This window comes from Palaemon carinicauda, chromosome 7 (assembly GCF_036898095.1).
Source record: "Palaemon carinicauda isolate YSFRI2023 chromosome 7, ASM3689809v2, whole genome shotgun sequence".
Taxonomy (NCBI): Eukaryota; Metazoa; Arthropoda; class Malacostraca; order Decapoda; family Palaemonidae; genus Palaemon; species Palaemon carinicauda.
Genome location: NC_090731.1, coordinates 154,377,645 through 154,403,364, shown reverse-complemented (window position 1 = coordinate 154,403,364; position 25,720 = coordinate 154,377,645). Strand labels below are relative to the sequence as shown.

At 41.3% G+C, this 25,720-nt stretch overlaps 1 protein-coding gene across 1 annotated transcript in view; it reads right to left on the bottom strand.

Annotated features, from left to right (window-relative positions):
- Nucleotides 1-3,497: 3,497 nt before the first annotated feature.
- LOC137644080 (alanyl-tRNA editing protein Aarsd1-like) overlaps nt 3,498-25,720 on the bottom strand; it is a 97,065-nt gene continuing 74,842 nt past the window's right edge. Inside the window, exons 8-9 of the mRNA XM_068377017.1 lie at nt 24,931-25,025; nt 3,498-5,128 (exon numbers count right to left, since the gene is read on the bottom strand). Of these exons, the coding sequence (XP_068233118.1) occupies nt 4,999-5,128; nt 24,931-25,025 (225 nt within the window). The 3' untranslated portion in view covers nt 3,498-4,998. The remainder of the gene's footprint in view (nt 5,129-24,930; nt 25,026-25,720) is intronic.

Sequence of the window (25,720 nt, the reverse complement as noted above, 5' to 3'; positions counted from 1 at the left end):
CTCAAAATACATATGCAAACTATCTGATACAAGCAATTTGTAGACTCTCTTGGAACCTAATATGGATAATCTAGGACTAGAAAATTTTTCTCCGAGAATAATGTGGACAGTCTTCATGCAATTAAATGAAGCACATGGGAGCTTGGGTGAATGGCTTGCAAAACCGGTTTATAAGAAGGTGGGGCCTGAAAGGTAACCTCCTTGGACACACTAACAACACAACGAAGGCCACAGATCGGTAAACTACTCCCTCTTAGGCCAAAAGGGAGCTGTTTGAAGATACGCTAACTTGTTTATCACCACCTGAATCATCGAGAACAACAAAAACACACACACATCCAGGTTTGACAAGTCCTGTAACATTACATCCACTTTCCATGTCAAAAGAACCAGAATCAGCAAGCAAAAAACCTCCATCCTCTTGTAGGAGGAGGTCATATCATGTCCACATTTGGGTTTCCCCACCAACTCCAAATCTCTTGACACTAAAGGATGGAGCAACCACTCATTAAGCAGTACAATAACCATCCACCATAGAGACCAGATGCGCTCATACGTTCAAACGCTAAAACTTAATTAGTATAATTTCATTGAGGATAGACATCTCACATCATCCCACCTGTATCTCACAACCCTCTGCTGTTTGCCATCAACATATCCTGCAATCACTTGCTAACTAGACTATGAATATAACAAGAACTGCTAAATTTATATATCAATTGAATTAGTATTCTATAATCTACCGATTTTCTTCACATTTTACCTGCCAAACATTTCAAGTTCTTATTTTACAAGTTTTCAGTTAGCTCTAACTCGAACAAGAGTCTACACTTACTCATCAATGTAAACAGCAGCCATATACTGTGAAAAAATCCTACAGATATTTGTTTTTATTTTGTACAATGCTTTTAAAAAGTGATTAATTTGCACTACATTTAATTTCTTTTACTTTTATAAACCAACCAATTAAACTTTCTCACAATATTACACATGCTTGATGCATACGTACATATTTTGATGCGTAGACCAAGATAACTACACATTTTTTTCATAATTACACTATTGAACTAACATGTTATCAGTAAAGAATAAAGATAATACTCTATGCACAATCTTTTGAAAATAAGCAAGAAGTCAAATTGAATGAAAATGTTAATCCTAGTTACAGACTAAATCTTATAATCTTACCTTGTACGGAGAATGGCTGGCATACAGGTCCCAGCTTGAGGCAGGGAGACAAAATGAATTACTGGCCGAGAATTCTTCTCTTTTTAGAAATACAGTAGTTGAAAGCATCAGCACAGATCTCTTCATATGTTCTCTTATTTCTTCTTGGTTCTTAACTATCATACTGATGCTGGAATTACTGTACTCTCATTAAAGGCATGAGCAGTCTAAAATCTTCTCACCTTTTTCTTCTCTGTACTGTATCTCCAATACTTCTTTTAATTATTATCAGTAAACCCAATATTTTTGTGGATTCTATATTTGTGGTTTCAGTTATACACATATTGATATTTACAAAATATTTTTATTAATAATTGAAAGTTTTCAAGGACTCATGGCATCATCTCTGTTAAGATTAACGCACACTGCGATGTTCCAATTCCCCACCTCTTCTCTTTCCTCTTTACCTTTCCTACTCTACGGTAAGCTTTATATTGACAGGGAAATAACATTGACTGTTGACTTTTCAATAACATCCTCTCAAGAGGTAACTTTACCAACTGGAAAATAAGTTTATCAATTTTATGAGAACAAGTTAACAATTAAAAGAACTGGTGGTGTGATCAACAAAGAAATATACCTTGAATACTTGATTGACCTGAGAAGTATTAGCTATTGGACAAAAAGTCTACCATTTGTTTGAAATCCTACATTTTGCCCAATTTTTTTATAGAAGTTCTATCATCTACTATGAAAAAGAAGTTAATTGAACAACCTGATCCTTAATAAAAGCTTGATTTCTTAGCTTGTTTGGATTGTAGTAAATGTATTAAATAGACTCCTGTTGTTTTTAGTAATTTTGCATCAAAAGCAGAGAACAGTTGTATCAGTCATTAATCAAGTTAGTATCTAATACAGTACATACAAAATTCTCCAATATATTTACCAGTCTTACAGTCAGTTTAGACACTCAAATTATAGAGCAAATCCCTTACAGAAAGCATTTTGAAGCCTTGAGATTACTTTCACAATGACTTCTCAATTTGTCCTTACCTTTGATTGTGCCTTCTTCCTCTGATAAATTTTTCTGGGGATTGTGGTACTGCAAGACCTTTGAGGTTTCATTCAATCATAAGAAGAAACTCTTTGACTAGATGGGCGCACGCATATGGCAGGAAATCCAATGAGACTATCCATGATGAAGCATTCTCAGTAGGTGGAGATTAGCTAATTTCAGGCAAAATTGGGAATGTCTTCAACCAGAACCTTGGGTTCTTTCAGTTGTAAAGGGGGGATATAATATAAAGTACCTCTTCATACATGGCCCCTTTTTCAGCTGTGCCGGTTCCCTTTTCCAAGTTACATCAACAACCCAATGAAATTACAAACTTTGTCAATGGAAGTTTGGAAGATTTAAGAAAAACAAGTTATAAGAGGAAGTTTTGAATCCGTCCCAAGGTTGTTACTTATGCATGATACAGTGTGGGTCATTCAAGCAAAATTCTTGTCCCACTAGTAGTAAACAAGTTTGATGTTTTTCAAAGTTAAGCTTCTATTAATGGAAAATTTGGGAATTTTGGATTAATTGCTAGGTCTTAGTTAAATTACAAATGGGGTATGCAATGGAAGATGAAATATCATTGGAAAGAGAAAGGATTAATGAGGTAGAATCAGTTAAGTATCTAGGAACTAGGACCTCCGATGCTGGGTCTTAAGAATTAGAGTTTAGAGAAAAATTGAAAAAAGCAAATCAGACAATGGCTAGGTTAAGTAAAATTTGGAAATCAAATCACCTGAAATTACATATAAAAATCAGGATTAGAAATGAAACTACAAGAGAGATTACTCGAGTGCCACATGAGGCCGAGATCATGATGAGGGGTAGATGAAGATGGTTTAGGCATGCTCTTTGCACTCCACAAGAGATTAGTTCACCAAACGTTTAGCTGGGCTCCACAAAGCATTAGAAGAGTTGGAAGACCCAGGCCTACATGGCTGAGGACCATGAAGCGTGAAGTAGATGATGATGAATGAAGAAGTATTGAATTAAAAGCTCAAGATAGAGACGACTGGCAAAATCTAACCAAGGCCCTTTGCTTCAATAGGCGTAGGAGGAGATGACAAATTAAATTACACAATAATGATTCTTTTTAATAGGATTGAAACAAAAATATTTTTCAGAAGTTGAGAGAAGTGAATACTAAGGATAGTATTCTCACCTTTCCTTGGATTATTGCAAGTAAAGTCATATCTCGAGTGGGTAAAGAGGATGTCAAACTCCCTATTTGTATATCTTAAGTACTGAAGGGAGTAGAATGAAATTACCAAGGGCTGGATAAAGAAGCCTTTATAATTAAATGAACCATGAAGAGATATCACAAATTTACTTAGGGACTTCTCATCCATATCTTATAAAAAATATAACTTTGAAACATATAAAGCATTCCCGCAATCATATTCATAAGGCAATATTATGGCCTGAAACACTAATAAAGTATAACATTTTAGAGTTTATATATTTACGTAGTAGACCCATATCTTATAAAAAAATATAACCTTGAAACATATTAAGTATTTCAACAATAATACTTATATGGTAATATGATAGTCAGAAACATTAATAAAGTACAACATTTTAGGGTTCATATATTCACCTAGTAGACCTAATAAAGTGGTTGATGCACACACTTGAGATGAGTAGTAGCCGCAAGATCCAAATCTTTTTATCTATTTCAAACTCACAGTAAAAATGTTGAAACATTAAATTATGTAAAGATGTAAAGCTTTTATCATGAGAAGTCTACATATGATTGGAAAATGGGGCCCACATGCATGAATGAGGAAAGGGGGGAATGATCATTAAATGAATGGAAAGCAAGTTTAATTTCAACATCAATTTCGATGTTAGATGATTAAAAACAAGATAGTGATCCAATATAACAATTGCTTCCACCCATTCTAAAGTAATTCTTTCTTAGAATTACCTATCCATCTATTTATGTACTATGAAAAACAATTCACAGCTATTTAATTAATTTTATATGTGGGTGAAAAAAATTAACGAGTGAGTGGCTTTCAAGCATTAGTGGACAAACTATGTCCACATTTTAGTCACATCACCAAGAATGAATTGTTAAAATTGCTCTACTCAACCAGCTACCATCAAACTAAGCTCTTTTACTGACACACATTGACTAGATCTACGGGGACCAATAGTTATCAGCTCTACCCAGTCCCCAGGGAAACCACTATCTTTATAGCAATATAAGATAGGACAACTATTACAGTAGTGCACTAGTGTACAGTACTAAGAGTCAGTACAGTATAAGTTCACGAGGGATTTTAAAGAGTAGATCTCTAGACATGACTAAAACGGTAAATACAGTTGTAATTTTCTTTCATGTTTAGGTTATAAGAATACCAGAAGTCGACTTGCACTGCAAAAAGTAGATACTGTACAAGGTATCAAATAAGAAAACTGCAATTAAAACCAAAAGAAAAAAAAAAGTTTTTTGATTATCTTTCATAAAAGTCTGCATTACAATTACTGTAAAGCATATGAAAAAGATTAATACAGTGATTAATAAAATGATTGATAACTTACCTAGTAGTCATTGAAGGGGCCTCAATATTTTGTGGAGAATGTCAAACACAATTGCAACAAAACTAGCCAAACAATATAAAAGAATTTTACAGGACTTAAAACAGAATGCTGTCAGTAAATGTATTGCAATTTACTTCATCTAGAGACAGTGAAAGATTAAGATATGTAAACATCAGAACAAGTCAGGTCCAATTTACCTAGGTGCCAACTATCACAGCACTTTAGTATCAACTTTCAACTTCATAATTCAAAACACTTAACACATATTTCTCTGCCTCTTCCCGTTTCCCCAGTCTGTTAACTCTTCCTGTGAAACGCGTTTTGCCTCCTCCTCGGCCTTCAAGAATCTCACATAACCTGAAGTATTAAAAAAATTAAATGCAAACATGTAAATTTTCATATTAAAGTTAGAAAATGGTCTTGAAACAGTATCCTAAAGGAAAAGTATGACATTTATCTCACCTAAATACTATACTCAGTGTTTTTGTCTAACACAGAGTATCCCTTTTTTAATCTCTTTTAAGAATACATTATTTTTACGGCAAAATTACATATTTCAGAGCTTACCATAAAATTCATAGTACAGGTACTATTACCTTGAAGTGAACGCTTCTCTACCTTAAGATTAAAAGCAACCACTTTATCCCACATGCCCCACTAATGGAACCCTCTGTGGCACCCTATGGTGACATAAAACTATTTCCAGAGGAGAATTATTGCTTCCACTGCGGTCCCAAGGCCAACATACATTGGGACAAGGAGCTGTGTAACCTTGTAGAGGTGCAGTGGCTTAAGCCTACCATAAGACTGCTTGGGGGTTATGTTGGAACCTCTGTGACCTATTAGGAAGCAAAAGGCTTATGGATGGAACGAATTAACAGCTCTGAGGGCTCACGACAGGCCTAGCAAGCCGGTGAGCCGCTATAAATTGCTCATGAACCGCACGACTTGCTTCAGGACGGACCCATTGATCAAAGGATGCCCGGGCACATCCTGACTCGGAATGTTATTGGACATGGACAAGGAAGTGGAGCTTTGAGATTGGGAACAATTAATCTAAGTACTTTGCGAGGTAAGGAGGAGGAGGTAATCATGATGATGGAGGAGAGAAATATAGACATTTTGGGACTGTGTGAAACCCGTTTACCAGGAGAAGGAACCAAATTATTGCATAACAATTACCAATTACTTTACAAAGGTGGAAGAGCTGCACGACACGGAGTAGGTTTTATTGTGAGGGAAGAGCTAGCTGGAAAAATTAGTCATGTAAATTACAAGAGTGATAGGATTATTGGCTTTTCCTTAAAGTTGGGAATGTTTCAAGCCAGTATAATTCAGGTGTATGCACCACAGCAGGGCCGCCCTCAAGAAGAAAAGGAAGAATTCTACAGAGATCTGCAGGAAGTAAAAGATTCTGTCCCATATGTAGAGAATATATTAATAATTGGAGACATGAATGGACATATTGGGCAAGACAGGACAGGCATAGAGAGAATATTAGGAGCGTTTAGCATTGGAGACAGAAATAGAGAAGGAGAAAACATAATTGATTTCTGCATGCAAAACCAGATGTCCATAATGAACTCTTTCTATAATCACAAGTGGACGTGGTATCGGTGGAACTCGGCCTTAGGAGTATACACTGAAAAATCAATGATTGACTTGGCAATAACAAATAACAAAAATATGGTAAGAGATGTAAAAAGTATTCCCTCTGTGTCATTCGATTCAGATCACAGGCTTCTCTTAATTAAATTAAAGACAGTGAAACCTAAACCAATTACAAGCCAAGTGAGAGAAAGATTTATCCTAGAGAATATGAGAGAAGAGGAATGCTTAGTTAGATATCAAAACGAAATCAGTAGAGCTAAACAAATGCAACAGGAGAGCAACGACCCAAATGAAAAATGGAGACACTTTAAGATGGCTGTAGTAGGCGCTGCTAATAATACAGTGCAGAAGAAAAGAGTTCGAGGTAGGAGGAAAAAACAAACTGCTTGGTGGACTCCCACACTTAAGTCCGCTGTTACAAATAAAATGAAACTTTTCAGAAAATGGATGAAAACTTTGAGCTTGGAAGATCACAATAATTATAAAGAAGCCTTGAGAGAAACAGAAAGAATAAAAGCTCAAACAAAAAGAGAAACCTGGGAAAGAATAGGAGAAGACCTAGGAAATGATCTCCAAGGTACTAGAAAACTCATATATAGCACTGCTAAAAACTATAGAAAGGGAAGCCAACCACCCACTTATGTAATCAAAGACCCTATGGATGGGACAATTTTAACCGAACCCCGAGAAATTGAATTAGGATGGAAGCATCACTTTGAAACACTACTAAACAATGAAAATGATGACCTTGAAGAACATGTAGAATTTGATGTGGTTGGGGATGCAGAACCTAACATAACGACACAGGAAGTAAAAAATGCCCTCAAGAGGATGAGAAATGGTAAGGCCCCTGGAGTGGATACAATACCTGCAGAGCTCCTTAAAAACATGGGTGAGGATGGAGTCATTTGGCTGCTGGAACTAATCGACATACTCTGGAATGGACAAATACCACCTGAAGACTGGAGAAGAGATCTAATATGCCCAATCTATAAAAAAGGTGACAAGACAAATTGCAGCAATTATAGAGGAATATCCCTAATGTCACACGCTTTTAAAGTATATGATAGAATACTTGAAACCAGATTGAGAGGATATGTTGAACCAAAGCTGGGGGAATGGCAAAGTGGTTTTCGGCAAGGAAGAGGGACAACCGATATGATTTTCTCACTCAAGATGATATTCGAGAAAAGCTGGGAATGGAACCGGGACAGATATATTGCTTTCATAGACCTAGAAAAGGCTTTTGATAGAGTACCAAGAATGAAAATATGGGATGCCCTAAAAGACCCTTACTATGGAATCCCTGAGAAACTTATAAGAGCAATTTATAACACCTATCAAAACATCAAATCCAGAGTAAAAACAAATCAAGAGAATGAAGATTGGTTTGAAATTAAATCAGGAGTAAGACAGGGCAGCGTCCTTTCTCCACTTCTTTTTATATTGTTCCTAGACAAATGTATGAGGGAACGAGGCGAGGACGAAGCTGAAGATATGATCATCAACCTTCTGTATGCAGATGACCACGCAATGATAGCCCCCAACGCAGAAGCTCTCCAAGAAAACGTTAACAACTGGAATGCGATCTTAACAGCAAATGGAATGCGGATCAACAAGGATAAGACAGAGATTATGCACCTATCACGAACACCAAACAACGTAGATGTAGAATTAGAAGGTCATACATTGAAACAGTGTAGAAATTTCAAATACTTAGGAGTGGAGTTTTGTGACCAAAACGATCCAAAACTGGAAATAACTACCCGAGTTCAGAAATTCAGTAACAATTTGTATCTGCTCTACCCACTAATGAAAGACAGAAACATACCTCGCAAAGTGAAAACCATAATATACCTAGCTATTTTAAGACCAATATTGACTTATGGCCATGAATCATGGACATTAACATCAAGAACTAGAAGCCAACTCCAAGCAGCTGAAATGAAAGCCTTAAGACTCATAAAAGGTGTGACAAGACTGGATAGACTACGAAATGAAGATATTAGAAGAGAACTGGGAGTGGAGGGGATTCTGGATTTTGTGGAGAGAGGACAGCTTAGATGGTTTGGACATGTCAAAAGAATGGAGGAAGAGCGATATCCTGTTAGGTTTTTGGAATGGACACCAGAAGGAAGGAGACCGGTAGGAAGACCAAAACTGAGATGGCTACAAAACATAGAGAGAGGAGTAGAGAGGAGAGGCTTCAGTTTGCGGGAAGTTGATGAGATGAGGCTCTATGAGGATCGCCAAGAATGGAGACAGTTCTTGAAGCAGGACGACTGACAGGCCTGGAGGCCTACCTGGCGTCTGGTGAGAAAGGTGAGAATTATTGCTTAGAAATCTACCTTTCGTATCTTTGAGTTGCAAAATAAATTTGCTATGATCTAGAACTCCTAGAAGTGGAGAGATGGAAGGATGATCCCAGGAATTTTCAGGTACGTATTGAGCTAGCAATTCTGTTGTAAAAATTAGGTTTATTTCAATTCATCTTACCTGGAATCTCATAGTACTGACTACCACATTGATTTGGATGGAAAGATTGAGGTAGAAGTAACTTGTGCATACCTTAAATCACAAAATATAAAAGAAATTCCTTCACAAAAAGTTCCAGCTTTGAGTCATTGATCATATGTGGAATGTGACAGACCAATGTTCTCTGAGGATGATCTGACTAGAAGAGATTACAACTAGAGACTACATTATATAATGACCTACACATTATCATTTACATGCCTTGATCAAGAATGATACCAAATGCAGAAAAGGGAATTTTATCAAGAAATAAAGATCCCAAACTAAGAACATATGACATTTAAACAACCAAAAGACTTTGAATTAACAGCAAATCTAAGGAAAAGTTGTTAACACAAACTATTTAATTAAAATAAAAAATATTAAAGAATCACCACATGCCAAGACAATGGGATCCAATGACCAGTAAACTTACAAAACTATCTTGAAAATTTACAAAACAAATGCTGACGTACAATGCCTTTAAGCTGCTGTTATTAATTAATTCAATGATAATTTCTTGACATTAAGTGATGTGGCAGGTGCTTTTAAATCATGTATCTTTACTTTCGATAGACGGAGACAAGATTCATTGATTTGTTCATGTCCATTACAAGTAAAATTGCTCAAGAACAATGAGATTGCATTAGTTTACAAAGGCCTCAAATGACATTGGACATCACTGAAGAAATTTTGACGTTTCCCATAAAGGAGCAGCACTTTTCATATACATTTTTAAGGCTCTCATAGGACACAAGTAGAGAATATTGAAATAATGTGGAAGTCTCTTAACCTTAAGGCCTTTCTTAGAGTACTGAACTAATAAGAGAAAACACGCAAGACCAAGAAAGCATATAATCAGCAATTGTCTTAACCAAGGCATGAACTAAAAGAAAGAAGGCTTTAATTGATAATATATTAAAAGCAATGATATCAATAGATTATCAAATAGATCTTTCAAAAACTTCAATATCAAGAAAAACTTCTGAGAAGACAATGAAGTCTCCAATCAAGTCACCTAAATCAAATGTCATTTCAAATATACAGGTAAAATATAACAGTACCACTGTTTCAAGAAGTTTTATTCTGCATGGTGATGTGATCAGGACGTCCAAAAGAAGAGGCCACAGAACTGAAAATCACTATCTAAGGCCTATAAGGGAACACTAGAATCATCTAAATTTACTGATCTGGAATAACCTCTCCTTATCAGGGCAGCTACCACACCAGGTTGAGGAGGAGTTTTTCCACTTCCTATGGTCAAACCTTTACATTCAAATGAAGGAATACAACATGGATCTTTGGCAAGATTCATTTAAACGATTTTATTTTCGAGAACTCGCACACAGGTTTCCTGACTCGCACCTCTTAGTAGCTCTGGTGTCAGCAGATTAAGTTTTAACACTGCCAGTTTAGGGATACAGATTTTGGGAATTTGTTTTTATCCTCTCCAAAATTCATATTCTCTTCGTTTTCCTATATAGCACAAAACTTACGGGGTAATCATCAGGTAAGTATCATTGTATGGATTAAGTGCAAATTCTTCTTGAAAATGTCTACAATAGCTGCCCCTTATTTCACTAACACAGTTCCACTCTATATCATAACCACTTGTTATTCCTTGTTATTCCTCAAAGACTTTGAGATTTTGTCAATTCCCCTACCGCAGAAACTTCTAGCCGTTCCAAGAGGTCCCGTTTCTTTTGAATTGGTTACAACTTAGCAGCCTTCCATTCAAGTTGCTATTCAGGCCATATAAAGGTAATAGATTTGAGGTGAAAAACAATACTTGTTGCGGTAAAATGTTATTTTTATTAGTAAAATAAATTTTTGAATATACTTACCCGATAATCATGTAGCTGTCAACTCCGTTGCCCGACAGAATTCTATGGAGGGATACGCCAGCTATCACAATACTAGAAGGGGGTGTATTTACCAGCGCCACCTGTGGCCAGGTACTCAAGTACTTCTTGTTGACACCTCCTCAATTATTCCTCGGTCCACTGGTTCTCTATGGGGAGGAAGGGAGGGTCGATTAAATCATGATTATCGGGTAAGTATATTCAAAAATTTATTTTACTAATAAAAATAACATTTTTCAATATTAAACTTACCCGATAATCATGTAGCTGATTCACACCCAGGGGGGTGGGTGAAAAACCAGTGTACAAGACTAAAGGATAGCTAAGTATCCCGTATTTCATATAATCAGTTATCCACAATAACAATGAAATAATAAGTACCTGGTAAGGAAGTCGACTTGAACCGTTACTCTGCCTTTAATAAGATCGTCTTCCTTACTGAGCGCAGCGTTCCTCTTGGGAGGCTGAATCAACTCAAAGGTGCTAAAGTATACAGGGCTGCAACCCATACTAAAGGACCTCATCACAACCTTTAACCTCGGCGCTTCTCAAGAAAGAATTGACCACCCGCCAAATCAACAAGGATGTGGAAGGCTTCTTAGCCGACCGTACAACCCATAAAAAGTATTCAAGAGAAAGGTTAAAAGGTTATGGGATTATGGGAATGTAGTGGCTGAACCCTCGCCTACTACTGCATTCGTTGCTACGAATGGTCCCAGGGTGTAGCAGTACTCGTAAAGAGACTGGACATCTTTGAGATAGAATGATGCGAACACTGACTTGCTTCTCCAATAGGTTGCATCCATAACACTCTGCAGAGAATGGTTCTGTTTGAAGGCCACTGAAGTAGCCACAGCTCCCACTTCATGTGTCCTTACCTTCAGCAAAGCAAGGTCTTCTTCCTTCAGATGAGAATGTGTTTCTCTAATCAGAAGCCTGAATAGTAAGAAACTGAGTTCTTAGAACTTGGAAAAGAAGGTTTCTTGATAGCACACTATAAGGCTTCTGATTGTCCTTGTAAAGGTTAAGACCTTTTTAGATAGTACCTAAGAGCTCTAACTGGGCAAAGTACTCTTTTCAGATCATTCCCCACCAAGTTGGACAGGCTTGGGATCTCGAACGACTTAGGCCAAGGACGTGAAGGAAGCTCGTTTAGCAAAAACCGAGCTGCAAGGAACATGTAGCCGTTTCAGATGTGAAAACAATGATCCTGCTGAAGGCGTGGATCTCACTTACTCTTTTAGCTGTTGTCAAGCACACGAGGAAAAGAGTTTTTAATGTGAGGTCCTAAAAAGAGGCTGATTGGAGAGGTTCAAATCTTGATGACATAAGGAACCTTAGGACCACGTCTAGATTCCAGCCTGGAGTGGACAACCGACGTTCTTTGAGGTCTCAAAAGACCTAGGGAGGTCCTGTAGATCTTTGTTGGTGGAAAGATCCAAGCCTCTGTGGCGGAAAACCGCTGCCAACATACTTCTGTAACCCTTGATCGTAGGAGCTGAAAGGGATCTTACTTTCCAGGAAGTCAGCAATCTGGGTTACAGTGGTACTGGTTGAGGAAACTGCATTGGTCTTGTACCAGCTACGGAAGACTTCCCCTTGAGACTGATAGATTCTGAGAGTGGATGTTCTCCTTGCTTTGGCAATCGCTCTGGCTGCCTCCTTCGAAAAGACCCTAGCTCTTGAGAGTCTTTCGAAAGTCTGAAGGCAGTCAGACGAAGAGCGTGGAGGATTGGGTGTACCTTCTTTACGTGAGGTAGACTTAGAAGGTTCACTCCTAGAGGAAGAGTCCTGGGAATGTCGACCAGCCATTGCAGTACCTCTAAGAACCATTCTCTCGCGGACCAGAGCGGAGCCAACCAACGTCAGCCGTGTCCCTTAGTGAAAGGAGAACTTCTGAAGAACTCTGTTGACAATCTTGAACGGCGGGAATGCATACAGGTCGAGATGGAACCAATCCAGCAGAAAAGCATCCACGTGAACTGCTGCTGGGTCTGGAATCGGAGAACAATACAACAGGAGTCTCTAGGTTATCGAGGTAGTGAACAGATCTATGGTTGGCTGACCCCACAGGGCCCAAAGTCTGTTGCAAACATTCTTGAGAAGGGTCCACTCTGTGGGGATGACCTGACCCTTCCGTCTGAGGTGATCTGCCATGACATTCATACCGCCCTGAATGAACCTCGTTACCAGTTAGCTTTCGATCTAACGACCAGATGAGTAGGTCCCTTGCGATCTAGAACAACTTCCACGAAAGAGTCCCTCCCTGCTTGAAGATGTAAGCCAGGGCTGTGGTGTTGTCAGAGTCCACCTCCACCACTTTGTTAAGCTGGAGGGACTTGAAGTTTATCAAGGCCAGAATAACCGCCAACAACTTCTTGCAAATGATGTGAAGTGTCCTTTGCTCCTGATTCCATGTTCCCGAGCATTCTTGTCCGTCCAAAGTCGCACCCCAGCCCGTGTCTGATGCGTCCGAGAGGAGACGGCGGTCGTGTTTCTGAACAGCCAAAGGTAGCCTTCCTTGAGAAGAAAGCTGTTCTTACACCACGCGAGAGAAGACCTCCTCTCTTCGGAAACAGGAACTGAGACCGTCTCTAGCGTCATGTCCTTTATCCAGTGAGCAGCTAGATGATACTGAAGGGGGGGGAGGTGGAGTCTCCCTAACACGATGAACAGGGCCAGCGATGAAAGTGTCCCTGTTAGACTCATCCACTACCTGACTGAGCATCGGTTCCTTCTCAGCATGCTCTGGATGCATTCTAGGGCTTGGAAGATCCTTGGGGCCGACGGAAAAGTCCGAAAAGCTCGACTCTGAAGATCCATACCCAAGGAGACAATGGTCTGGGATGGAACGAGCTGAGACTCCTCAAAATTGACCAGGAGGCCCAGTTCCTTGGTCAGATCCATAGTCCATTTGAAAATCTCCAGACAGCGACGACTTGTGGGAGCTCTTAAAAGCCAGTCGTCTGACGGAGCCGGACACAAGATCATGATACTGCTGCACAGTCTGTGAACTGTCAATCATGGGCAAGCGAGGAAGTACAGTGACAACCCGAATCTGTCTAGACTGTCTGGGTCGTACAGACAACTCCTTAACGGGTTGCTGAGGTTGCCGCACTGCGTCACAACAAGTCACTTCTGTTGGTTGTTGAACGTCTTCCCCGTGACACATTGACTCCGTAAACAAAAAATCCTCTAACAAGGACTAAGCTTGGAGTGCATGTCATGCAACACAGCTCAAGGTCTATGGGAGCAGGTGTGGTAACAGACGGGATTAGCGACTGAAGTGGAACCATAACCTTCCCTGGAAGCATGTTATGCTTAAATAAAAGTCCAAGAGGTTATGCAGCTAAAGGCTCCCTCCAAATGACAGAGTCCTCAAGGGAATATCAGAAGGAGGGAGAAAAGAACTTTCTCATCTACAGGGACCTTATCCTAGAAAAGCTAAGTTCTCTGAGTGAGGGTTCACTGGTGCAAAAGCAGCAGACTAGAAGGCAACGTTATGAAACTGCTTGACAGTCTAGTGAGTTGGCAACAACCCAAGATGTGTGACTGAGAAGCATGCGGTAAGGTATGCAGAGCATGATGTATGCAGAGTATGCTGTATGCAGAGCATGCTGTTATGCAGAGCATGTTGTATGCAGAGCATGCTGAATGCAGAGCATGCTGTATGCAGAGCATGTTGTATGCAGAGCATGTTGTATGCAGAGCATGCTGTATTCAGAGCATGCTGTATGCAGAGCATGTAGAAAGCAGAGCCTGCTGTAAGCAGAGCCTGCTGTAAGGAAAGCAGAGCGTGTGCATGGCGTTTAACATTTCTCAGAAATTCCATGACCAGTGCTAGAGTGCTTTATGCATGCTTGCATGGGGTTTAAAAATCAACATAATGTTTACCTTACATTCATAACTCATGATTCATATTTTTGCCATGGTTTGAAAATGGAGGTAAGGTATGCTGAACAGCAGAGTCAGAACGAGCTGGAACAACAAAAGTTGTGGTTTCCTCTTCAAGACTCTGTTGAGGGAACACCTGAGGCTCAGTCTGCAAAGGCTGAATAAAAGGCAAGCAGAAGGCAGGCGCATGGGTGGAGGAGGCTGACTCCTAGCATGAGTGGTTGAACCCAAGGGTTGCGCTTGCTGAGCGGTTGGTGGAAGCGGAGTAGCAAGTTCCAGTTCCTGTGGTGTGAGCGGAGCGCGATGAGGAAGAGGCTGCGCAGAACAAGGTAAATGTCTCGCAAGCTGAGGCTCCTGAGGCGCAAGGCTAAGGTGTTGTGGTGCTTGCTTTGTGGAGGGTTGAGCTCGCTGCAGCGAGAGCTGAGGAGACTGACTCATGGACGGGAGAGGTTGTTGTACCTCAACCGAGTGTTGCATCACTGGTGGAGCAGCAAGTGGAGGCGGAGGAAGAGAGGTATAATCCTCCTGATCCCATTGTAAAGGTTGCCTTAAGGAAGGCGGAGGCTGAACACCACTGGGAACAGCAAACTCAGCACGTGGCTCAACATCGTACGCCTGGCAGGTGGTACTGCGATCAGGCGGAGCGAGCGTAGGCGGAGGGAGTGTAGGCGGAGGCGGAGGAGCAACACTCTCAGCCCGACACTCACGCATCAAGTCCGAAAGCTGTGCTTGCATGGACTGTAGTAGAGTCCACAACATCGTACGCCTGGCAGGTGGTACTGCGATCAGGCGGAGCGAGTGTAGGCGGAGGGAGTGTAGGCGGAGGCGGAGGAGCAACACTCTCAGCCCGACACTCACGCATCAAGTCCGAAAGCTGTGCTTGCATGGACTGTAGTAGAGTCCACAACATCGTACGCCTGGCAGGTGGTACTGCGATCAGGCGGAGCGAGCATAGGCGGAGGGAGTGTAGGCGGAGGCGGAGGCGCAACACTCTCAGCCCGACACTCACGCATCAAGTCCGAAAGCAGTGCTTGCATGGACTGTAGTAGAGTCCACTTGGGGTCGGCAGAAACTACAGTAGGCTGAGGTAAAGCCTTAACAGTCGAGCTCTGTTGTGGCAGAACCTTACTCCTCTTAGGCGGAGTGCATTCAACTGATGACTGAGGAGAGTCAGAGCTAACCCAATGACTGCATCCGGGTTGTTGAACTCTAACTTCGTACGTCTGGCATAGGTCTCGACTTTACGTTTAAGAGGTCTTGAGACCTGAGACCAGCGTTTTCTCCCCTAAATTTCTTCTGCAGACGAGCAAAATAAGGGCTCAATCGTCTGCGGGTGGGAGTGACGGTCTCGGTAAGACACGCCCACAACCACCGAGGATACTTCTGTGCGCCGATCAAGGCCTGCTGAACCCTTCTGCCCTTCGACATTGCTTCTCCCCTGGGCTTGGGAGCTTGCAAGAGGTCCCGGACTGGGAGGACGACTGGCGCGCACAAAAGTACCCTCACGCACAACACTGACATACTTTGCGCTAATCACTTATCACTTTGATTTCTGTTTGCACTTATTTCACTGAACTCGAAACTTTAAGTGGTTTGTACCTGAAACACGCAATTCTATCCTTTCTCAAAAGTTAGTAATTGCGAAAACAGAATTACAATGTAACAGAAAAAACTTATGAAAGATAATTCAGTGGCTGGAAAGAGACTAAACACTAGATCACTCTAGAAACGTTTAGTTTCTTCCCCTAAAGAGACTAGGGAGAAGAGCAAAAACGATAACGACGTTACTCGTACGCCTGGCAGGCTTGAATGAAACGTTTATCCTCTTTCTCCCTCCGTCTCTATCTCTCTCTCTCTCTCTCTCTCTTGACTTAGAACCTGAGAGAAGAGCCCAATCATATATATCGTTAAAACATATTATTGTTAAAGGAAAAAACTGAAAAGTTCCTTTATTAGGATCAAAACCATTAAGTTAAGAAAGAATGAACAAAACGCTAGACACGGTTACTCTTACTAGCAACGTGAAACCGTGAACATTCTTTCTCTATCGTAACGATAGAGTGCAAGTTGAACGTTCTGAACGTCAACAACTGCAGAGACAAAACAAAACGTTAGTTCAACTTTGAAAACCGTACGAGACTATCAAAGAAATTCTTTCAAACTCTGTGGCGGAAATAGCATAATATGTTAACAGGTAAAACCGAAATGACGGGCTCAATGTTAATTAACTTCGGTACCAAGAAAAGACCGCCTACTATTAGGAAGGTCGAATATAAACAAATATAAAAATTAATTTTAATAAGTTTATAATAAAAGGAAGTTAATCGAAGAGGCCTATAAGAGGCGGAGAGATATAAAATAAATCTATAACTTTTGTTAAGCAAAATTAAGAAAGAGAGTCGATACTCTCTTAGACACCAACACTTCCGTCTAAGGGAAGGGTCGGCCATTGAAAGGTGAACGAGAGTTCATACTCTCTTCGTCACCATAATTAATCAAATTAATTCCAAAAGCTAACTAAGCTAATATAGAAGTTTCCAGTAAAGCGACAGCCGAAATCAAAGAGAAATACTTCACCAAAGTCGTGAAAATACTCCAAGAACATAAGCGTATCCCAGAACGTCTTGCCGGAAGCACGACAGAGGAATAATTGAGGAGGTGTCAACAAGAAGTACTTGAGTACCTGGCCACAGGTGGCGCTGGTAAATACACCCCCTTCTAGTATTGTGATAGCTGGCGTATCCCTCCATAGAATTCTGTCGGGCAACGGAGTTGACAGCTACATGATTATCGGGTAAGTTTAATATTGAAAAAATAGAAACCATTGTCATTTACATAGGGGAGATAACACAAAAACTGGAATACACAGTGGTTAAGATTTCATAACGAGTTGTAAACAAGTAGTTGGTAGTTACCAACTGGGAGTGGGTAACTATGTGTTGGGTAGTTGCCACCTCACTTAAAAGTCTTAATGGCTAGTCTACCAGCTTCGCCGATAGATAATCCCTAATAAATAGCTTGGGGTTTGTAGTAGTGTCGGAACAAATACTGTACAGTAATACCCCACCATATATCGTTAATTGGTTCCAAGAAACACAATTTAAGACAATTTTCAAAGTAGGTTGTATCTTTATTAGCAAAGTAACTTATACGTTATCTATACACATAATGAACACAGAAGTATTTATAACCTGCTATCATTTTATAAAAACTAGATAGCAACTTTAATAAATTTTTATGTGAAGTATAGTAGAGCACTTAATCTTTATTTTATGATGTAGAAACTGATGTGATGAGGATTTTTTTTTTGCATTTGATACTTGAGGATGAGGGATGTAAAGTCAGAACTGATGTACTGTTTGTTGAAATGACGTACAAAGGGGTATTACTGTACTACAGAATCATAAGTAACGGTGAAAAATACACTAATACAACTTCACCTCACGAGAGATACATCATATCCACGAAATGTTGTAACCCGAGGACCTTTAGTAGTTATGATGTACACTAACTCCCTGAACAGTAAAATACAGTAGTACTTCCGTTTACGAGCAATTCTGAATACAAGTAAATTGGTTTATAACCATAAAAATTCAATTCCATTTACAAGCATTGTATCGGACTGCAAGTGAAAATTTCTCTTCGTGTCTGCATTTTTTTTGGACAAGTGTTGAGACTAGCACAATATTAGTCACGCAGTACTCATATGCTGCACATGCAGTGTCCCTGGCATGTTCAAGGGATTTTTACCCCATTTTCATAAAATTTTAAAGAAAGGGCAAAAGCAGTCGTCTCTCAATAGGTTCCTTGTCAAATTTGAATGCAATGTTATAGTGTAATATAACGATAACCAAGTACCCATAAAGCATAAATGAAGTAGAATCAGTTAAGAGATAGTAAACATCAATCAAGAGAGAGAACTCCCGATAGTTTACCAGAAATACTTCTGGGAGGAAAGTCTCCTTCCAAGCAGAAACCTCCTCCTCCTCCTCGTCTCTCATCTCCTTCGTGTCTGGCATGACTTCCCTCAAAGGTAAAGTGCAAATTAATTTATAAATATTTTTTTTATTGCAACTTCTTAATTTGTATTCATTTCTGATGTTAGGGGTTATAATCCATTAACTAAATTCCATTACACACCTTTAAAAATGTGTGCATATGCATATTTATAGACTTGTACGCATCAAGTGAATTTCTTTTATTTCTTGCGGGAAAAATTGTTTTAGAATACGAGCACTTAAGATTACGAACTAGCTTCCATGACAAAGTGTACTCTTAAATAGAGGTATTATTGTACTGCATTTTTGAAGAAAAATCATTGAAAATTATCTTAATTGATAATTCAATGAAAACTATCTTATTATTAGATTGATAAAAACCTTTCAAAAGCTTCAACATCACATCAACATTCCTTTTGAAAATAAACTTTAAAAATTTTAAGTACCCAACTGCAATAATCATGGAAATTTAAGAATTTTCCCAAAGGCGTGAAAACTTTAAACAAACAATATGAAAAAAAATCTACACAACCACTATAGTAAAAAAAAATTTATAAATGTTTTTAAGGCCAGGCAGAAATATATTTTGGCGGAGGAGATGTGTTCCCTCCTTTACCCCAATGCCAAGATGTTGGTGGCGGTGGCATCTGATGTGGCGGCACCGATCATCGCCAGGATTCGCGAGGAGACTCAAGCCTTCCCTGATGACTTAGTGGGCCTGGGTGATGATGTTCTCGATGACGTGGCTGCGATTAATTTGGATGTAGAACCTATGGTCGTTGATTCGACTGGTACAGGTAGGGTGGTAGGTGAGGCCAGTAGCGTCCGGTCTAAGGTTCCTTTCCTTGGTCCGGCGCATTTTATTTCTTCTTGTTTCTTCTTTTCAGGGATTTACTGGTAATGTCGTGATGGACAAGTCATGCTCGGTAGTTCCTAAAGTTAAGCATGTCAACAAGACTTTACATAAGGCTAGCAAGCCTTCCAAAATACTCAAATCTTTCCCCGTCAGGCCATCCTCGGCTTCTAAACGTCGGTCGGTCTCGGAAAGGGTTTCCCCGACGGCTCAGGGCTCGAGAGTGAGGAGCTCAAAGGCTAAGTCCCCGGAACTGGCATTTGATCCGGTGTCCTTTTCGAGCCAGCTCATGGAGAAGATGAGGAGTATTGTGCAATCCCATATTGGTCCTATTGCTGATCGTCTACAGTCGATGACTCTTTCGCCCAACGACTGCAGAATCAGGAGACCATGATGGAAAATCTCTTGAGGTCCGGCCTCCCACAGCAACACCAGTTTGTGGTCCCAGATGCATCAAGGCTCCCGGCGTTTGTGAAGAGCAACCCGTGGAGGTTGGCCCTTCATGCCCCGTTCTCAGAGGGCATGTTGACTATCGAAGGTTGTGGTACCCGTCCAGTTGAGGACTTTGAGTTCTACCCGCCGGGTTTGCAGTTCCCCTTCCCAGGTTACGCGCGCTTGACAGAGGACGCGCTTGCCAGGGTGGATAAAGTGCCGAAGGAGACTGTTATCTTCCCGAAGGAGCAGGCTCAGTCCGCCTGGGTCCGGACCCTGACTGAATGGGAATGCGTGAATACCAAGTTAACCTCTCATAAGGGCACGTATACCATGTTTGTGGTCGAGGAACAAACTCCTACTCTGTGCACCATCAAAGTGGTGGATCTTACTTTGCAAGCGGCCATGGAGGACAAACCTATGCCAAACCTTCGGGAGACAGACCTGACTTCTTTGCTGTTCCCAGGGGACCAAGACTCATGGATTGATGCACCGGCGACCTTCACGGCGGGGAAGTTGGCTCTGGACTGTGCAACCGCAAAGTTCAGAAAACGTCTTCCCTCCCTGGCTGCCAGATTCATTGATTAGGACGGAGTATGAAGCTCGAGTCAGATTGAGTAGGTCTACTAACTCGGCTCCTATGGCGGAGATGTCTTCTTTGGTTTACGCTGATGAGTCTCTCTTTAACATCCTAACGAAGTCCTTGCGCTTCACACCCTTCAGTGGGATGCGTATGACTTTGCTGTCACTCGTCGTGTGTGCCGGAAGCACGTCTTAGCTGAGGCTTCCATTCGTCATGAGCCTAACAGGTTGATAAAAGCCTCGGTCTGAGGGGCAGATCTTTTCCCGTATGATGTGGTGAACGGCGTCCTCAGTGAGGCAGCCAGAGTCAATCAGACACTTCGTGTTAGGTGGGGTCTCGTTCCTAAGAGGAAATTTGAATCCGCTGGGACGCAGTTACAGGGCAGGAAAAGGCCACGACGATTTCTCCCTTTCCAGGGTCACAATCCCAACCTGTGGTACAGGCAGTGCCTGTATCCCAGGTGCGACATCCATCCGCCTCTAAACCTCAGCCCCAACAGCAGTTTGTGCTGGTAAGCCAGCCACCTCAGCCTTCGACTTCCTTCTCGACTTCGTCTGCTTTTAACCCTGCCTTTGAATCTCAAGGCCTGGTCCAAGGGTATAGTAGGCAAACGAGTAGGTCTAGAGGACCTTTTCGCTACAGGGGAGGTGGTCGAGTTTCCGGGAGGGGCAGAGGATCCCGAGGGAGCTGTGGTAGCAGACCTTCTGCGACCCAATGAGACTCCTCAGGTAGGGGGGAGGCTACATCCGTTTCAAAGACATTGGACGTTCAACAAATGGGCACACAGCATAGTGTCCAACGGCCTAGGGTGGAGTTGGATTCAAGGGCCCCCTCCACCGGTCACTTTTTATCAGAGTCCAACGGCGGATCTCACGGATTTCGCCCAAGATCTTCTTCTCAAGAATGCGGTAAAGGAGGTAAAGCGTTTAAAATTTCAAGTTCGCTTATTCAGCGTGCCAAAGAAAAACCGACAAACGAAGGGTCATTTTAGACCTGTCTCGTTTGAATACATTCATTCAATGCGACAAGTTCCGTATGCTGACCATCTCGCAGGTACGGACCTCACTTCGTCGTGGGGCCGTCACCACCTCTATCAATCTTACAGACACTTACTCTCATCTTTCAATAGCGCGTCATTTTCGTCCCTTTCTGGGGTTCAAGCTTGGCAAACGGGCATACGCCTTCAAGGTGATGCCGCTCGGTCTCAATATCACTCCCAGGGTATTCACGAAGTTAGTGGAGGCAGTGGTCCAAGAGTTGAGAACTCAAGGAATGCAGTTAGTGGCCTATCTAGACGATTGGCTTATTTGGGCCAACAGCGACAGGGAATGTCGCGATGCGACAGACAAGGTCATTAAGTTTCTGGAACAATTAGGGTTCAGAGTGAATTTCAAAAAGTCCCGTCTGATTCCGGCGTCGTGCTTCCAGTGATTAGGTCTCCAATGGGATCTGACCATCCACAAACTGTCGATTCCCCCGTAGAAGAGGAAAGATATCGGAAAGGGCACGAGGAAATTTCTCAGGGCCAAATTTACATTTCGGAGAAACCAAGAAAGGGTCTTAGGTTCACTCCAGTTTGCTTCCATCACAGACGTCCTACTGAAAGCCAAATTGAAGGACATCAATCGAGTTTGGCGATCCAGGGCAAATGACAAATTTCGAGACAAGGTTTCAAGCATTCCATCTATCCTAAGGAAAAGACTTCTCCCATGGACGAAGGTCAGAAACTTGGCGAAGTCGGTACCTCTTCATTTCCCTCTGCCAGCATTAGTAGTCCATACGGACGCCTCCCTAAGCGGTTGGGGGGGGTTATTCTCCATTCAAGAAGGTCCAAGGTTTGTGGTCGACAATTTTTCGTCAGATGCACATCAATATTTTAGAGGCCATGGCGGTATTCTTGACTCTGAAACGACTCTCCCCGTCAATGAATCAACATATCAGATTAGTTCTGGACAGCACGGTGATAGTTCACTGCATCAACAGGGGAGGTTCCAAGTCGGGTCACATCAATCAGGTGATGATTGCCATCTTTTCCTTGGCAACAAGGAACCATTGGCATTTGTCAGCAGTTCACCTGGAGGGTGTCAGGAACGTAGTGGCCGATGCACTTTCCTGGACGACTCCCCTGGAATCGGAATGGTCCCTGGACCAAGCGTCATTCCGTTGGATTTGCTAGCAAGTTCCGAATCTTCAAGTGGATCTCTTCGCCACGGACTCAAACCACAAACTCCAATGTTACATAGCCCCCAACCTGGACCCTCTGGCCTATGCCACGGACGCCATGTCCCTCGACTGGAACACCTGGCAGAGGATCTACCTGTTTCCTCCTATAAACATGCTGATGAAAGTTCTGGACAGGCTCAGGACTTTCCAAGGACAGATCGCTCTTGTGGCTCCCAACTGGCCAAAAATCAATTGGTTTCCCCTCTTGGCGGAACTGGGTCTCCATCCTCGCCGGATCCCCAACCCAATGTTGACGCAAACAGTACAAACTCGCAATGTCAGCTTCCTCAAGAATTCTGAGTGCCCTAACTTTATGGACTTCATGAAATTTGCGGCTCAGAAAGATGCTGATATCGATCCCCTTAACACATTGTTCCTAGAATCGGATAAGAGGGATTCCACCCTTCGGCAATATGATTCTGCTGTTAAGAAGTTAGCGAGGTTTCTGAGGGACTCGGATGTTCAGACAATGACTGCCAATCTGGCAGTTACCTTTTTCAGAACTTTGTTTGAAGGGGGGCTAGCTGCTAGTACTATTACCACGATTAAGTCCGCCTTGAAGAAAATATTTCAATTCGGGTTCAATATTGATCTTACGGATTCATAATTCTCATCTATTCCCAAAGCTTGTGCTAGACTAAAACCGGCAACCCGTCCACAGGCGGTTTCTTGGTTTCTAAATGATGTCCTTAAATTGGCTTCTGACACTGATAATGACTCATGCTCCTACATAATGATTCTTACGAAAACGTTATTCTTGGTAAGTTTAGCTTCAGGAGCCAGATTATCTGAACTCTCGGCATTATCTAGAGAGCCGGGTCACATTGACTTACTTTCTTCTGGCGAGGTCTTGCTCTCTCTAGATAGGAGTTTCTTAGCGAAGAATGAGGATCCCCAGTCTAGATGGACTCCGTGGAAGATTGTTCCACTCTCTCAGGATCTCTCCCTGTGCCCTGTTAACACTCTGAAAGCTTATTTGAATAGAACTCCTAATACGTCTTCAGGCCCTTTGTTTGTTCGAGAACATGGAGGAACTATTTCCCTGAAGGGGATTAGGCAGCAGATTCTTTACTTTATTAAGCAAGCCAATCCTCATTCAGTCGCACATGCCTATGATATCAGGGCAGTGGCGACCTCACTTAATTATTTCCATCACATGAATTTTGAAGACTTGAAACGATACACTGGTTAGAAGTCACCAACAGCCTTTAAATGCCACTATTTGAAATCTTTGGAGGCCCTTAAATTTGCAAGAGTGGTAGCAGGAAACGTAGTTCCTCCGGATATAGAAGAACCATTATAATTAGGTCCTATCTTTTTACCCCCCTTTTTTCTTTTAGTGCCTTGTTTCCTTATACGGAGCAGGCCATCACCTGCCTTACCTACTCTCCCTACCGTCCCTTTGTTATTCATTTGGTTTGCACCCTACCCTCTGGTTATGATGTGTATTATGTGTTTATGTCTTTGTTTGTTATAATTAATTTTGGTTCTTCAGTGTTTCCCCAGAATATCTGGCTGCTAATTTTGGGAAGACTTCTGTATTCTGTACTTTGCATATTGCTAGTTTACGTTTTGTTATTAAACTCTCTTAATTCCATATTCTGTTTTTATTCCAGTTCCTTATTTTCATGTGTATTCCCAAGCTTAGGACTATTTCTCTGTTATGATTTCACGGAGCGACACAGGTCGAGCCCAGAAAAGGGATTTTGACGAAGGAAAAATCTATTTCTGGGCGAGGAACCTGTGTTGCCCAGTGAACCCACCCCTCTCTTTTTCCCTCACCCTAGTCTGATCCAAGCGTGGGGTGCTAGGAGGAATAAGGGAGGGAGCGTGGGGAGGGGTAGGGGTGAGGGGAGGATAGTCGTAGTGGAAGGCAGCAGTCGGGTATAGACAGGCACTTCATACTTCCAGGCGATGTTGAAGAAGGAGAGGTCTAACTCGTGAGGGACCTATGGTCATGGTTCTTACACACCCCAGTTACTATACCGACACTTATTAGAGCGAGCGAGCTGGGTTTATTCCTGGCATTCCATGCATCTTTTTTCTCTGGTATATTTAGCAGTATTTATGCCTTAGAAATGGTGCTATAAGGAGCATTTCACTGGGCGACACAGGTTCCTCGCCCAGAAATAGATTTTTCCTTCGTCAAAATCCCTTAAGACATACAAAATTCATAAAACCATACTTACTTAGGTCCAACCTGAGCAACTAAATCCTGGGGTCCATGTACAACTAATGTTCCTGGGCCTTTATCTTCACCTGCTGTTAATATCTTCAACACACTCTGTAGATAAGAAATAAATATGCTTTTCCTTGAATTGTTTAATAATAAATCTGATTCACTACAACACTAAATGAGTCTTAATATTTATGAACACTAGAGCTACAGGTTACATAAAAATTCTGAATACAACTTGAATACACATGTACTTTTGCACCTATTCATAATGAATCTATGAACCATTTTGGACTAAAATAGAATAGTAAAAAAATAAGTGTATCATTAAAACAAAGAAACACTTGGGCAAATCAAAAATAAATCTGATTAAACCTATCAGTTATGCCATGAAAAACCATAGTACAGTTGTACCTCAGTTTACAAGTACCTCAGAGTACCATCCAATCGGTATTCAGTTAAAGCATAAAAATTCAAATCCGTTTACAAGCATTTCATTGGTCTCCAAGCAAAAATTTCCTTCCATATATGCAATTTTTTGGACAAGTACTAACAGTGGCCATAAGCTACACACCCAGTGTTCACGTTCCTGAGATTTTTACCCCATTTTTATACCATTTTAAAGTAAAGGTAGAAACAGTCATCTCTAGATAGGTTCCTTATGAAAATTGAATGTAAGTGTAAAAAAAGATGACCAGGCGATAACCACCTTCTCTTTCATCTTTCTCACACCAGCCACAACTCTCCTCAAAGGTAAAGGGAAAGTTAATTTGTCAGTCTTTTATTGTGAATTATCAATTTGT